Source organism: Natrix helvetica, assembly GCF_964273705.1.
Source record: "Natrix helvetica genome assembly, chromosome: 1".
NCBI classification, from domain to species: Eukaryota; Metazoa; Chordata; class Lepidosauria; order Squamata; family Natricidae; genus Natrix; species Natrix helvetica.
Genome location: NC_138548.1, coordinates 292,981,083 through 292,996,760, shown reverse-complemented (window position 1 = coordinate 292,996,760; position 15,678 = coordinate 292,981,083). Strand labels below are relative to the sequence as shown.

The 15,678-nt window shown below is 41.8% G+C and overlaps 1 protein-coding gene across 12 annotated transcripts in view; it reads right to left on the bottom strand.

The window, feature by feature from the left end:
* Nucleotides 1-983: 983 nt before the first annotated feature.
* The window catches only part of NSD1 (nuclear receptor binding SET domain protein 1), a 77,843-nt gene continuing 63,148 nt past the window's right edge, over nt 984-15,678 (bottom strand). For 10 of the 12 annotated variants that reach the window (XM_081939558.1, XM_081939559.1, XM_081939549.1 and 7 more), the window contains 10 exons: nt 15,420-15,599; nt 14,308-14,464; nt 13,074-13,279; nt 12,328-12,440; nt 11,333-11,602; nt 10,253-10,369; nt 9,550-9,691; nt 7,591-7,697; nt 6,806-7,007; nt 984-5,203 (listed from right to left, as the gene is read on the bottom strand). In XM_081939558.1, coding sequence (XP_081795684.1) covers nt 3,387-5,203; nt 6,806-7,007; nt 7,591-7,697; nt 9,550-9,691; nt 10,253-10,369; nt 11,333-11,602; nt 12,328-12,440; nt 13,074-13,279; nt 14,308-14,464; nt 15,420-15,599 — 3,311 coding nt within the window. In that variant the 3' untranslated portion in view covers nt 984-3,386. The remainder of the gene's footprint in view (nt 5,204-6,805; nt 7,008-7,590; nt 7,698-9,549; nt 9,692-10,252; nt 10,370-11,332; nt 11,603-12,327; nt 12,441-13,073; nt 13,280-14,307; nt 14,465-15,419; nt 15,600-15,678) is intronic. The other 2 variants (XM_081939551.1, XM_081939552.1) reach the window with 2 other exon arrangements.

The following is a 15,678-nucleotide window of genomic DNA, read 5'->3' as shown; positions in this document are numbered from 1 at the left end:
TGTATTCTTTACAGTTCTATACAGTCACCCAAACTGTATAATGCACACTGCATGTATGTGTGTATGTATGTATTTACATTAAATTCTAGCCCAGATTGTTCTCAATTCCCCAATCTCTTTAATTTTTGGAATGTGCCTTCTTGGCCCATTTTTCAAAGACAAAATACGATCTTAGACCCCTATCTACCAAAATTGCACAACCCTAGACCAGACTCTTAGTTATAGACCATCTCTTTTTCTGTCTAAAATAAACATGATAGCAAAGTAAAATATTTGCACATAGGCGAATCCACAATTCCAGCAAGATACCACTACTCAACAGCAGAGTAGAGTAAATATGCCCAAACAACTTTAAATTCAAGACACTTTTAGCCCCTGGAAATTCAACTTTTATCAACTATGTTCTCCAACCCTTATTTGCTCTTTTCTTTTGGACTGATGGCATTCTCTATTTGACCAGTGTGTCCCTTCTAATGAAGAATTTCCTGCCTCGTGGGCATCTGGTTCTAGAGACTGCAACTTACCTTATGCTAACCAAGACCTGGGTGGCGATTCCTCCTTATGCCTCATTTTCCTGAAGTTACACTTTGTAGTTTGTTTACTTAGCTTAATGAACTGGACAATTAAATCTAGACTTGGAGAAGTCTGTTGTGTTTGATAAAATATTCAAGTTGCTCCAGCTATACTTTTACAATGTTTTCTATTTCATTGCTTAGTTCAGTTAACAGCTTTGGACTTTAAACAAGTTCAGTTTAAGGAGACTGAAAAGAGGAAAGGCATAATATGAAATAAGTCACTGGGCGATTGTTTTGAAATACCACTTGAAAGATTTAAATTGGTTCAATCATGAGTTCCTAGCCAAAGATTCAGAATGTGCTGCTACATAAATCCCAGTTCTTACAGTCACCTACATGATCCCTAGGAATCTGAACAAAAGAATTCAAAATAAAAAATTCTGAGTTTTAAAGATTTAAAATAGCCTCCACCAAAAATATTCACAGTTTATTTTTTTTCCCATGAAACAAATACCTAGTTAAAACACATGACATTGCAAGAACCAAGTTGGATAAAGCAGTGCAGATATCTCTCTTCTTACAAGTACAGCTGTGAAGGGAGGGCAGGGGCTGGCACAAAGGAAGCCCTAAACACACAATCTACATGATAAAGTCCAGTTCACGGGAAGGCCTAGAGAAATTTAGAGCCTCCTTTTGTTTCCACATGAGAAATGTTTAATATGCTGAGCCTCATGATTGGCTTGACTTGCTTGATTGTTCAAAAAGGTGGGTCTTTTCATTTTAAAAAGTTTTGGTAAAATGCCCTTGGTTTCTTGTATCTGTCTCATTCAGAAGAACTGTCCTGTTTCCTTTTGGGCAGGAGTCACGCAGAAACAAAAGGTGTTTGCATTTCGCCATTTTCAGCAATTAGCAGCGCTCGGCCTGCAGGTGTTCAAGGAAAACCAACTTTAAGCACTAAGGTTCCATTTAGTCATAATGCTTTTTACAAAGTCATTAGCTGTACTTGGAGAGAATGAAATGAATCAGAGAAGAGGATGAGATGCACAACCAGGTAGGGGATATTTCGCAGTGCCGAGTAGATACTGTCATTGTGGAAAGTCAACATTGAAAAAAGTAATGGATCTGAATTTGAACTGCCACTGCAACATTGATGATTGCCTACAGGCCCTGAATACCCGAGTTATCTATTCCAAGATGAGAGGCTCTAGATTGGGACAGAGTTAGAATTTCTGCTCTGTGCCAAAATGGGAACATCTAAAGAGGACCAAATGAGAGCTATTCAAAAGGTTTCTGCTTCAAACTGGAGCTTAATAGTCTGTGAGAGTTCAGAACGCCCAGGCAAATAGAATAGGGTGGCAATCTAAAAATGGTCAAATAGTTTGCTGATTTTGTAGTATGAAATGTAAGCCATATTATATATGTGAAGGCCCTGCAGAGTGAATTATATCGTCATATACAGGGTAAAGTAATAATTTATTTGATTCCCCAGCTACAGTTTAAAGAAACCACCATCAGTACCATCGCAAGCTATATTTCTGTGGTGCAGATAATATATCTGCCTCTTTATGTAATACTAAATGCTTCTCCTTAATGGAAAGACAGTATTACCAACCTAGCAACCAGTCGAGACTAAAATGCTGCATTAACTGGAAAATAAAGAAAAAAGAACGAGAACCTCAGGCAAGTGCTAGAGCTCTTCATATTCCAGTGTGAGAACTATGACCTTAGCTATCTCTCTCTCTCTCTTTAAACAACAGGACACCTTGGGGCTGCCCCACTAAATTCAAGTCAATTTTCTGTAGTTGGGGTGTGGGAGTGTTGCAGGAGACAATATGAAAGGCTTGCTGGGCTAGATACTAATCAGAATAGTAATATTCACTTTTCATCTTGAACATTTATTCTCATATAGGTCATCAACCGTTTAGTTTTCTGAATTAGCTTATAATTTAGAAATGCACCCATACATAATGCAAACATTATTTGCAAGCAGATTTGCCATGGAAAAGAGGAAAGTTAGTTTTATTTGTCCACACTGACTATCAGTTTTGACTACAAGATGACTTTGGTGAACAAACTGTAAAAACAAAACAAAATCCAACACAGCAATGCTGCACTGAAAAGCTAGACAAATAATGTACTTATTTTTCTAACCTGTTCGTGTCTTTAGTGGTCAAAATTCTGTTGAAAAGGGAGCTCCAGTGCCATTGCACTAAAGGTCTAAGTCCCAAAGAATCAACCGGATAGTATTTCTGAATACTCCCGCTGTAAGACCTAGGTTCACTGAGGCACAAGTTCTTCTGTTTTGCAGAACTGACGTCCTCAACTAACTTCAAGTATTTTTTTAAAGCACCTGCATTTGAAAAGCTCCACCCTGACAGCAGTTATACTACAAGGAATGAAAATTAAGGACTTAAAACCTGCTGCATTTCCTTGCGTGCCCTCAATATCTGGGTTCATTAGTTAAACATTTTGGAAATACGAGGGGCCGGTGAGGAAGTTTGTTATGATAACAACTATTTCTTTGGAGCTACATGGGAATAATCTAGGAACCCAAGTCTGTTCCTAGATTCAGACTCACAAAATTAGTAAACTCTGATTATGGAATTAAATATTTTACCCCAAGTGGATTCCTTTATTTCAGCATTATTGTCTGCGAAATGAAGGTAAAAACCACCTACATTCTTGCTCCTTGGTTGGGCATCATAGAGATTTAGTTTAAATACTTCTGAATAGCTTGAGCACGATGTTGCTGAAGGTTAAGAAACTGGGGAAGTGGATTAAAAAGAAAACAACAAACAAAAACAATCCTTTCCCATACAATTAAAAAACCAATAAAAACAAATAGGTGACCCGTCTGGCCTCAAACTGGCTTCACTTAGATTTAGACTCAGGAGGTTCGTGGCCAGGGGAGTCCTGGTCCAGTCCTAGCACCGCATTTTGCTCAGACAAAGGCAAGATGCCCTGCCCCACAGGCGTTTGTGTTTTCCCAGAGAGCCAAGAGATCTGCTCCAATGTCTGAATGTTTCTGGTCAGCCATGAGGTTTGCCCAGAAGGTAGTGGAGCTTCCCTTCCAGGCCAAGGGGGTTGTTCAAATGCAGACAATCTCTCTGTTGACCAAAATGTCTGCTCCGTGGAGGGTGCAGATATTGCTTCTTGGCCTGGACAGAGACTGTGCTCAGGAGACTGCAGTTTCTCAGCTGTCCAAAAAGATTGCTCCATGGATGGCAGCCCTTTTGCACTAAGCCAAGAGGTCTTTTCGTGCATTTGCAAGTTCTCTAGCGGACAGGAGGTTTGCCCTGGGAAGGGTGGACATTTCCCCGTTGGCCGACAAGACTGCTCGCCAGATACAGATGTCCGTTCTTTCGGCTGAGGGTTCTGCTCCACAGTCACAAAGCCTCTTTCTTTGGGTTGAGCATTCTGGTCGACTGGCCGCAGTGCTTTCTCTGAAAGCAAAGGCCTGGGGTTTAGTGGGGCAGGAAGCCTGTCTGAGAGCTGAGGCCTCAGGCCCGCGGCGGTAGAAGGCTTGTCAGATGGTACAGGCCGAATGTCCACAGGGGTAGGCAGCCTGCTGGGCGTCTGAGGCGGTGAGCCGGTCGGAGCGACTAGCTTCTCTGACGGCTTAGACCTCAGGGCTACTGGGGTGACAGGTCTGACTGACGGCTGCGGCTTCAGGCTCAGTGAAGGGGCCGCCTTCCCTGAAGGCTGAGGCAGCTGCCCTACAGAAAAGGCCCTGCCCTGCGGCTCAGACCTCAGAGAGTCAGATTCTGCAGCTCTGTCCACTACCTGCCCATGGGGCGGTGGGGTGCTGGGGCACTTATCTAGCAATAGGGGCTGGGAAGCACCCATCAGAGATGGATCTGAATTCCTGGGTGCCTCTAGGGCCGAGCAGTCGGCTGCTGTCTCAGATCCAGGTGGCTTTTCCTCAGTGGCAACAGAGGACTGTTCCTCCCGAACTATGGCGGGGGACAGCTTCTCAGGGGGTTGCCCCTTCCGGGCTGCAGGGGAAGCTAGCTTTTCTGAGGCCCGCAACCTGAGGGCCACCTTGGGCGCTGACTTCTCTGAGGGGTGTAGCCTAAGAGCCACTGCCGAAAGTGGCTTGTCTGATGACTGCAATCTAAGGGCCAGGGCAGAGGATAGTTTGTCTGTAGGCTTGAACCTCAAGGCCAGGGTGGAGGGCAATTTGTCAGAGGGCTTTAAACTCAGGGCCAGGGTGGAGGGCAGTTTGTCTGCTGGTTGAAGCCGTAGTGCCATTGTAGAGGGTGGTTTATCTGAGGGCTGTAGCTTCAGGGCCACCGAGGAAGGCGGCTTGTCTGAGGACTGTAGCCCCAGAGCCAATGAAGAGGAAGGTGGTTTATCTGAGGATTGCAGCCTCAGAGACACAGTCAGAGGAAGCCTCTCTGAGGACTGAGATTTCGGCCCTGTAGCTGCAGGCTGCTGGTCTGATGGCTGAGTGTTTTGGCAGCCAGCTGCTGATTCTGTGGAAGGCGCATACTCACGAATCTCTCCTGGCTCTAGAGGGTTAGGTCCACAAGGATCATGTTCTGTGCATGACAGGCGTCCATCCAGTTTGGAGATGAACAGCATGCCTTCCCGATGCTGTTTGCAGAATGATCGGGGACACATCTCGCAGAAGGAGGCTGAATCTTTGTTACACACATCACACTGATGCCAAGGACATTCCCACTTTCCTGCAGCACAGGAAAAAGCATGACTGAAATGAGTGATGATAGTTTCTGAAAGTCCCTGAAATCAAAATGCAAGGAAAGCCTGACTGCTGAAAGCTGTTCAGGGTAAATTGCTAAATTCAGCTCCAGATTCCCAGATGCTGGCATTAAATTGCCCACAAAGGATATAACCCACAAAGGCCAATTCATTATATACAAAGGTTTCATTCCACTGTTGTGTAACTATTATTGTGTTTCAACTTTGCCCTGGCTCAAACTGCAGGAACCTCCATCGATAGAACAAGAAAGGACATCTATGATCAGAAACAAACAGGGCCTTAGTGTTACCTGGAATTTTAGGCTTCATGATTAGCTTTTTAATTAAGGTGATCTTAGCATTTTAACATGGCAACCATGCCTCCTTTGGAAGTGTAGGAAATCTTGTTTTTCCTTTAGCCAAAGTCATTTCCTTTGATCTGCAAAACTAACCTGTTCAGAAACTTAATAGAACTGTATTCTGAAATCCTTGAGTGCTGCAAGTGCTAAAGAAACAAACCCAGATAGGAAAGGAGAAGATGCCACATATTGTAAGGGTGTTTTTCTTTCCCTGCATCTAATCAATGTCTTTTATTGTTTGATTTGTTGCTTTCTGTCACCTTATAAATATCAAATATAGTTTGTTTCTGTCCCTTTTATCAAGACTCCCCCCTTAATAAAATGCCTTTGCTTTATCTAAAGTATTTGTGCTTGGTACTGCAAGGGGGGAGCACTGGGGGGAAAAACACTTTGCAAAGGTATATTGTTTCTTTCTCAAATTCAGGAATGAGGTTCTTTCCAGACCCATGCCACTAGAGAGCTGGAGCTTCAAGGGAACATTAGCACACAAACAGCCACTGCATTCCAGTGGAACATGTGTGCTTTTTCACTAAAACAGTTTACACCCTATAGGACTAGGGATGGGCTAAAGGGAATTTAAGGAAGACAGAATTTAACTAGAGACATAAAAATTTCCATTTCTCCCACCTCAAGAAAAAAAAGTTAGAGGTGGTATATGGGTTTCAACTAATTGCTGTTTAACATCTCATAAGCATATGTCTGGTTCCCCTGGGCTCCTTTTTTCATTTCTTTTGATCTGACTTTGTTCTTCCTTCCTCTAATGATAAATGCTGCTTCAGGTAACAATTAAATTACTTAATTCAAACTCTAGGAACCATTTACAAGAGAATCAAATTAGATAGACAGAAGTTGTAGCTAAATAATTTAACATCTGGTATTTAAAAGCTTGTTAAAATGGAATACTTTAAGGAGAGAAAAAAGATATAGGAGAGATAACTGACTCCAATTCATCCAAAAGATTTTTTTTTCTATTAGTACTACACTTAATGTATGAAGGAAAGAATTTCATTTTCTAACTTTGTCCTAGATTTTGATTCATTGCCACACGACGTTTCTATGAGAAGAAAAACACAGAACACCTTTAAAGAAAACTACGTTTATAGTTAACGAACAGAACTTTAGCCAATATGTAGCAATATGTTCTTTTGTCTTCCCTTCATAGATATGAGCTACCGTTTTCATCCTGGAAATACCTTCTGCAGTAACAAAAGATGAGAATGCATGACTGACCTGCAGGTCGCCTAGTCAGATTGAGGCAGTCAGCATGGTAGACTTTGGGGCAGCCTGGTCTCTTACAGGAAACCAGCTGCCCACCATCTCCACAACTGAAGCACTCATCTTCCCGCTCTTTTGTGACTTCTGTCTGTGACTTGCGCTTCCCGTGCCGCCTCTTACATTTCTTAGATTTCTCTTCTGTAGCAGGTGGCTGATTCTGAAGACAGAAAAAAATTCCAGTAAGCAATTCTTCAGGATGAAAAAAAAAATCCATGTTCTCATATAACTAGTTTTATTTAACTTGTTTAAGTAAGGTACCCTGTTTCCCCCAAAATAAGACCTCCCCAGATAATAAGCCCTCCCCTGAAAATATTGCAACACAGCAGCAGCCATGAGGTGACCATGCTCACGGCCTCCTGCACCTCAAAAATAGTAAGACCTCCCCGAAAATAAGGCCAAGCACTTATCTCAGGGGGTCAAAAGCAAATAAGACCCTGTCTTATTTTCAGGGAAACATGGTACATAATGAAATGTCTAATCCTAGATGGTCCATTAGTAGGTGTTCTAATAGAACTACAAGGAACACAAGAACTGCTCTTCTTTTTCTTTTTAATTTGTACTCTCAGCTCTCAGTTTAAATAATGCAGAATAGACAGCCAGGGATCCTACTTTTATCAACAGGAGCGAAGTACACAAATAGTAGAGGACTACAGTAGTATAAACAATTCCTGTGTATCCAGTATATATAAGGTTAATATAGCTGCATCTAATGAAAAGTATCCAAAGGTAGATAGTTATACCTTTGGTCGTACTCCAAGGAAGCCACTGCAATTTGGTGCTCCACACTTGCAAACTGTTTTCCCATTCCCCAAACATTCCAGGTTGTAGTTAAAAGTCAGCTCAGTCCCTGGTAATGAAAGAAATCAGTAAGACCCACCTGGATGATGACATACAGGTTTTAGAGCATGAGATTCGGTATCTCATAAAAGAATGAAAGATCAAATGTCAATGAAACAAGACCGTTTGTGCAACTTTAGAGTTGTGCGTCAGTTGCGGCGTCTCCTGAATCAGGAGTCTGTGCGCTCAGTCATTCAAGCCCCAGTCATCTCAAGTTGGACTACTGCAACACACACTACATTGGGTTACTCTTGAAGAGCATTTGGAAGCTACAGTGGTGCAGACTGCAGTAGCATAGCAATTCTTGGGACTCAAGGGTGGCCCATGTAACACCACTGCTCTACGAGCTGCGCTAGCTGTCAGCTTCTGGGTGCAATTTGAGGTGTTGGTAATCACTTTTAAAGCCCTTCATGGCATGGGTGCAGGTTACTTTGAGGGGCCATCTTATCCCACTGGGATTGGCCACCCCACCCAGGCCAGGGATGGCCTCAATATTCTGGCTGGCAAGGTCCAGGAGAAGAGTCTTCTCCGCTTTGCCCCCTGCGCCCCCAGAATGAGATCAGTTCCACCCCGCCTTACCTACCACATGAGCTTAAAGACCCAGCTCTGCCAGTAAGGTTCGGTTCTAAAGGAGGGGCTTCATGTTGAGATTGGTTGATAGATTAATATCACATCACAACTTCCCCCCTTGCTCATCCTACTCCCTCCCACCCCAGGTATTGTATTTTGTACTTTTATATTTTTTGGAGTATTTCATTCATGTAGTTTTATCTTTTAATATTGTAAGCCATCCAGAGTTACCCTGTGGTAAGATAGGTGGCCAATAAATGTAATAAATAAATAAACAAAGCCAGAAGGAAAATTAAAAGTGCTGAGGGGAATCTATTCTATTGTGTTAGGTAGTATCTACTAGTATTTCACACCAGGGCTCAGCGACCTGCGGCTCTGGAGCTACATGTGGGTCTTTCATCCTCTGATGCGGCTCCGTCGCTGGTTGGCTCCACAATTGATAGGGCTTTCGGTTAGGACAGGTAGAGGAAAAAGGATGCCATGCTAGGAGGAGACTCTACAGTGGGTGAACTGGACTTCTGGTCAGCTTCAGAATTGAACGGGGGGCTTCCAGCTACAATCTTTGTGCCTCTTTGAGTGTTTAAGGTTGCCGACTCCTGTACTCGCCTATATCTCAGTACTGTTTCTGAAGTATAGCTGTGACATGTTTTTTCTAACAGAATGACTGCAACACAGAGCAGTATCCATGGGTTAGTAATAGCAATTGTTAGAGATTAACCCTTTGCAGAACCTAATCCCACTAAATAAAACATAGGTGTTTCTTCACAGTTCCTTTTATACCATTTCTCCCCCTTCTTTCAGAACTCTTTCAGCAGCTACACAACTTCTATAGGCTCTTATAGAAGTGCAGTCTTACTAATGCTGACAAGGAAGGCAGGATTTCCCCAACCAAGCAAATGAAAGAAACCCTGGTATCAAAAACTATGCAAGAAAGTAGCAGAGAAGTAGAAAAAGAAGACATGAGGTTAAAAAAGCTTCACTGTGGGGTATTTAGAGAAAAGAAATGAAGAACCATGCATCTACAGCAGACAGTCCTCTGTCAACTTTCAGGAAATAAATGAGCAGAGAAAATGTAAAGGAAAAAGACAAATTGCAGATGGAGTCAGGATGAGTCAGTTCTGGCTAGCAGACTATCCACTTACTCAGGGAACAAACTATCCACCTGAACAGTTTATCTCCTAAACACTAAAATATTTGTAATGGGTTTTATAATCGTCAACAGATAGCCAAAGCTACGCATTTTTAAGTCACCCCAAATGTTTCTAAAGAGAGCTTTTATGAGACATACTGACCTGCCTTAATATTTACAAGGGCAAACAGCCCAACACGAGTATCTCCATTCACTGACCACTTCTGTGTCTCACAATTTGGCTGGCAACAATGGTTCATGAATCGAGCATAATTGCCCTTTGGTCCAGCATCAATTATTCGATCCTAAAATCACCAAATGGAATAACATCTGTTAAAAACATAGCTTTAATCTTTTTTTAGCTGAGACTAGCTTATATGTTGTTATTGTTAGTTGCGAAGTCATGTCCGACCCATCGCGACCCCATGGACAACATTCCTCCAGGCCTTCCTGTCCTCTACCATCCTCTGGAGTCCATTCAAGCTCATGCCTATTGCTTTGGTGACTCCATCCAGCCACCTCTGTTGTCCCTTTCTTCTTTTGCCCTCAATTGTTCCCAGCATTAGGCTCTTCTCCAATGATTCTTTCCTTCTCATTAGGTGGCTTAAAGTATTTAAGTTTCATTATTTAATATTTAATTTTTTAGTATTTAAATTTCAGTATTTAAGCTTATATGCAGAGCACTTTAAAAAATACAAAAGTGGACAAATTGAACAGTTCAGCAAGAATAGTGCGCACAAACCTATCAAAGGAGCATTTGTTTTTTCAAGGGTTTTGACATTCTATTAAATACTCCTGAAACAAAATTGTTTCTATATAGTCACCTGTCATTCAATCTACAGCAAACAAAAAAGTTTTTAGCCCACCTTGTCCAAGGTCAGCATGTAAAAGTTGGTGATATCATGTTCTTGAGCATAGCGGATTCTGGCCCGACATTCTTCTTCATCTATCAATTCTCCCACATACTCATTCACAAACTCACCCTGAAATTCCCCGGAATGGAAGAACAAGTAAGTGCTCTGATTACAAAACTAGGAAAACAAAAAGTTCTTCATTAATGTCAATATCCCAAGCTACTTCTTTGAGGAAAGTCCGAGGAACATGAAACACGAAAATGAAACCAATCTGTTTCATGATCAATAATGTTCTCACTCTTACAATAAGAATAAGCCTACATGGGGTTACTTTTGAAAATCCAGAAGCTATGAAGCTGCTAGAGAGAAGCAGCCTATATATTTGTCACACAGGTAACCAACATAAGTGAAATATAACCAACTTATTTATATAATCAGTTAAAAAAAAACCCTGCTTTTGAACTTTAGAGCTCTTAACAATTTGGGATTGGGCTACCTGAAGATTATATATTCATATGTATTTATATTCCACTCAAAATCTAAGAAGCCTACATGGGCTTACAGATTACAGTCTCCCACTCTGCTTTTTCTCAGGGTTGTTGTTACAAAAACCTTGAAGCAGCCGTACACTAAAAGCTGTTACACTAAAACTGACAACTATTTTAAGGAACATGTATTCAATTACATCCTGATACAATAATTTAGGATCATGTTATTTATAGTACAGTTTAAGAATATTATGAATATTCAGTAGTAATTTGATGTAACAACACGGGTATCAGAAACAGTGAGCTGCCATAGACAATTTGTGTCTTTTAAATCAGAATTTGTACGACAAATAATCGACACTGAAAAAAGAAATAATTGACATGGAAAAGCAATCAGTATAAGGAATTGTTGACTGATTTGAGGGATGCAATTTTAAGATTCCATTGTTGCATAATCCAACCTCTATGTAGGTAGAAAAAGTACCATGAGAAATGAAACTTCTGCTATGTCTTTATGATGTATATGAGAACAAGAAAATTGGCTTTTTCTTTTCTTTTTAGATATGTGGTAACTATAATGAAAATTTTAAAAAAGCAAAAGTACCTTTTTAATGTCTCGCTTAGCTTGCAAACCCCAGCCACGTGCTAAAGTACGGACAATTTCGACTTCTGGATACTGTCTCTTGGTGAAACACTGGTTTTGGCAGCGTTCTCCAGCTAGGCAAACCGCAGGGTGACATTCGTAGAGCAGCATGCGGTTAATACACTCTGAATCCAAGCCGCAGGGGTTTTCATCTGCAGGCTTGCAGTTGCAGCGTGGTATTTCAGACAAGTCTGCCGTGAAGATCTGCACTTTGCCCACAGACCTGTTCACCTACAAGCAGAAGTAGACAATTCGAAGTGAACCCATTGTCTTAGGAAGTGTACATTTTGAAAACACCACTCAGATGCACTGACTGGCAGTACGCTGACATTCACTGAAAGATAAATAACGTTTGGCAGCGTGAATGATGAGGAAACAATATTGGAATAATTACTTCTTTTTTTCTTTTACAGTTGCAGAGGGTACTTTTGTGCTACTTTATTACTACCACTGCCAGAAGAAATAGTACATATTTCACTTCCTCTATGTGACCATCTAATGGCTGTCAGGTGGGTTGGCCTTCCAATAATATTTATATATAAATTTATATCTTTGCTGAACCAGGAGGCTCCCTTATACAAATGTATTGCAGGTGAGCACCAAGTTCAACTCAGTGCACCTAACAGCTAATTTGCATACGATGGGATGGGGTAAAAAGTTTGGGAATCTACTTGTGTGGTTTGTTTAACACTGCCAGGGTAGGATAGCAAAGCATTTCCTCCCTTCCTTAAATTTATATCCAGTATCGACTTTCTATAGAGTAGTTGGATATTAGGAAACATAGAAATTTAAATTCAAGCTAAGGAAGAAATGTATGTACTAGTTAACAACAATTCCTGATTAAAACTAAAGCTTAATATACAATTAAGGTTTGCAAAAGTCACATACAATCAACCTCATTAACTACCCAATTACATTTAAAGTATTATCAGATCTCTTATGTTGTGCATTCCGACCTTAATGTGTTTGTATGGTGGAGGTTTCTTATCATTCTTTTTGTCTTCTTGTAGCTGACGGAGTTCTTTCTGTGCCTTTAATTCTTCAAATCTTACAGCAGCTTCCTGTAAAGCTAAGTTGAGAATTGCTCTTTTTATTATATTTGAACAGACACTTTTATATACCTTTCTGGCAATCTGGATGGTTTCTCAAGATGTTTGTATGAAGAATCGTATGTGAATAAATGTGCAATAGGCCCCCCAAATAAGGAGGAGGACATACCCTAAGCTATGCAAAGTTTCAACTCAAATTCATCTTTCCAGCATCAGCAATGAGATATGTAGATCAGGGAAGTTAGGGAAATGAAGTGTGCTCTGTCTGAACCAAGGAGGAAGTTAGGCTGAATGAAGGTGTAAAGTTTGCTTTGTATGGTCAGTGGCTAGAGACCCAAATCAATGACAAGCCTTCAAGACAGAGACACATATCTATGAGCTATTATGGTGGCTTCGTGTCAACAAAATCAAAGCAAATATAACATCCTGAATTCCTGCCCAAAATTGACATATTATATAAGTAACCCAAAGGCAGATTCATTAACTGTGATAAAAATGCAAATATCAGATTGTCAATGTTTTAGCTTACCTTTGCTCCAAGACCACAAATAATAAAGTAAATTGATGTATTGCAGTATAAACCAAGTTTTTTTTTTTTTGATTTTATGATCGTGATGCACTTTCTTAGATTGGATTGAAGTAAAGTAAGTTACCCTTCTTATAAATGCCATCCACTCCCTTTGCCATCTTATCCTTGCTGCTCACATCTCCTTCCATGTAAGGAAACACTCGAGCCTGGTGAGTCCAAAGGTAATCATTTGACCCGAAAAAAAGAACAGGGAATTCACCAATGACATGTTTCATCTTCTGAATGTTGACAGGTATGGTCCTAGGGTGGCAAACCTCAGCCGGCCACCACCTGAATGATAAAGAACACAAGGTAAGAGTAATGAAGAGATGTGTCCCCTGCAACTTCTCTTCTCAGATATGAATCACCTTTGCTAACTCAATCACGACAGGGCAAGGCCAGGTGCTTTACATCAGAGGTGTCACTTGATTTCATTGGCGCCACATCAGGGTTGTGTTTGACCTTGAGGGACCGCGGTGGGCGTGGGTGCTCTGCCAGTGAAAACGGGCTCCTGAATTCCACTTTCGCTGGGATGGCCATAGGCAGCCCTCCCGAGCTCTTTTCACTGGCAGAGGGTTGCAGGAAGCCATTGCAGCCAAAAATGGGAGCCCATTTTTTGCTGGCAGAGGCCCCGTGGGCCGATCCTTTGCTGTTTCCAGGGTGGCCCTGCGGGCCAGATGTAAGCACCCCATGGGCGGCATCCGGCCCACAGGCCTTGAGTTTGACTCCCCTGCTTTTCAAGTTCTCCTCACAACGCGAAAGCCTCAGCAGGAAAAACTGAGGATAAGACACACAGGTGTGTTAAGGTAGCTTAATTGTCATTTCAGGTAGTTCTCGACTTACGACCTCAATTGAGCCCAACATTTCTGTTCTTAAGTGAGAAATCTATTAAGTGTGTTTTGCTCCACTTTACGACCTTTCCTGCCTCAGTGAATCACTGCAGTGGATAAATGAGTAACCTGGTTGTTAAGTGAATCTGGCTTCCCCGTTGACTTTGCTTGTCAGAAGCTCGCAAAAGGCGATCACATGATTCCCCCCAGACGCTACAACTGTCATAAATGTGAGTCAGCTGCCAAGTGTCTGGATTTTGATCACATGACAATGGGGATGCTGCAACAGTTAAGTGTGAAAAATAGTCATAGGTAACTTTTTTCCGTGCTGTTGTAACTTCGAACAGTCACTAAATGAACTGTTGTAAGTCAAGGACTACCTGAACCATAAAGATGATAGTGATGTCTTCTTCTAATGGACAGACTCAAGATTATACTGGAGACAAAATTAGTAATTTAGGTGTAACACGAGTTGCCTCTTTCACTCACCTGTAACGCCCCACTTTCACCCAGACCACTTCCTTATAGTGTGGCTTCTTGCCAGCCTTGCACTCATTACAGTACCAGCTCCCCTCTGGCATGTCAATGCTCAGGCACTCCCGGTGGAATGCAGCAGGGCAGGACTCACAGCACAAAAGGCTACCACCTGTAAGGACGAACGGTGGGTTATCACAGTCGTCAGAACCAAGTTACCATCAGAAATAGGATTTATAATTAGAGGCCTTAAAGCCAAGGTAGCATGCAGGTACTTAATGCTACAACACCTATTCGTGCAGAGATGCCCTTGCTGGGATGGGATTGCTTTTTAGACAGGGTCTTATTTTCTTTTGACCCTCCCCGAAATAAGCGCTTGACTATATTTTCGGGGAGGTCTTATTATTTTTGAAGTGCAGGAGGCCTCTTAACCTCGGCCCACGGCTCATGAATCAACTGATCCAGGGAGGGCCAGAAGTTCTGTCTGTGTTTCTAGCACACTCTTGCCAGCCCTAGTGTCCCTGGGCCTGCCGCTCTTTTGGGGGCCGCCATTAAGAGAAGGGGCACGGTAGCTAGGGTTTGCAGGAGCGGCCTCCGCAAGGCCATTCCACATGGATGGCAGGTGCATGTGGGGTGTGTGGGGCATGTTCCTCCTTCCACCCCCCAGGAAATGGCAGGGACCCACTGCGCACACGGTTAAACATTTTAGGGGAAGGCTTATTTTCAGGGGAGGGCTTATTTTAGCGCATGTGCTCAAAAGACCGATTGGGCTTATTATCCAAGGAGGTCTTATTTTCGGGGAAACAGGGTAGTTCACAAGATAATAAAGGAGTCAGGGAGGAATCATCCCTATACTTTTCAGGAAAGATGCAGAGTAAAGCTTAACTGATATATAAATGAAGCTTCTGAGCAATCAAGCTCTAACTCATCTTAACATCTTATGCTGATGTTTAGTTTTACCAGACTTTGCATGGGGATAATATTTAGGATATTTTTGCTTTATTTTTCTGATAACACACACCACAAATTCCCTCTCCTATCTTCAGAGGTGTCTTCCCAATACAACATTAAAGAAGTCTTCATTAAAATACATACAATGCATCACATCCAGCAAACAATGCATTTACCTTCTGAGCAAACAAAACACCAGCTGACATTTACATGTTCATGGTTCCTACAGCCCCTTCGCGGGGTAAAATGATTGGGGCAGATAATGCTGTTGGAAGCAAGAATCACTGTCCCAGCAGCAAGGCAGAAATCATTTGAGTGGTATGCAACAGGGCACCGCACACAACGCATCAAGCGACCTAAAAAGAAATATATTGAATTGCAGTTCAAAAATTAATATGTCTGGGAAATAATAATAAAATTTCAAATTTCAATTTT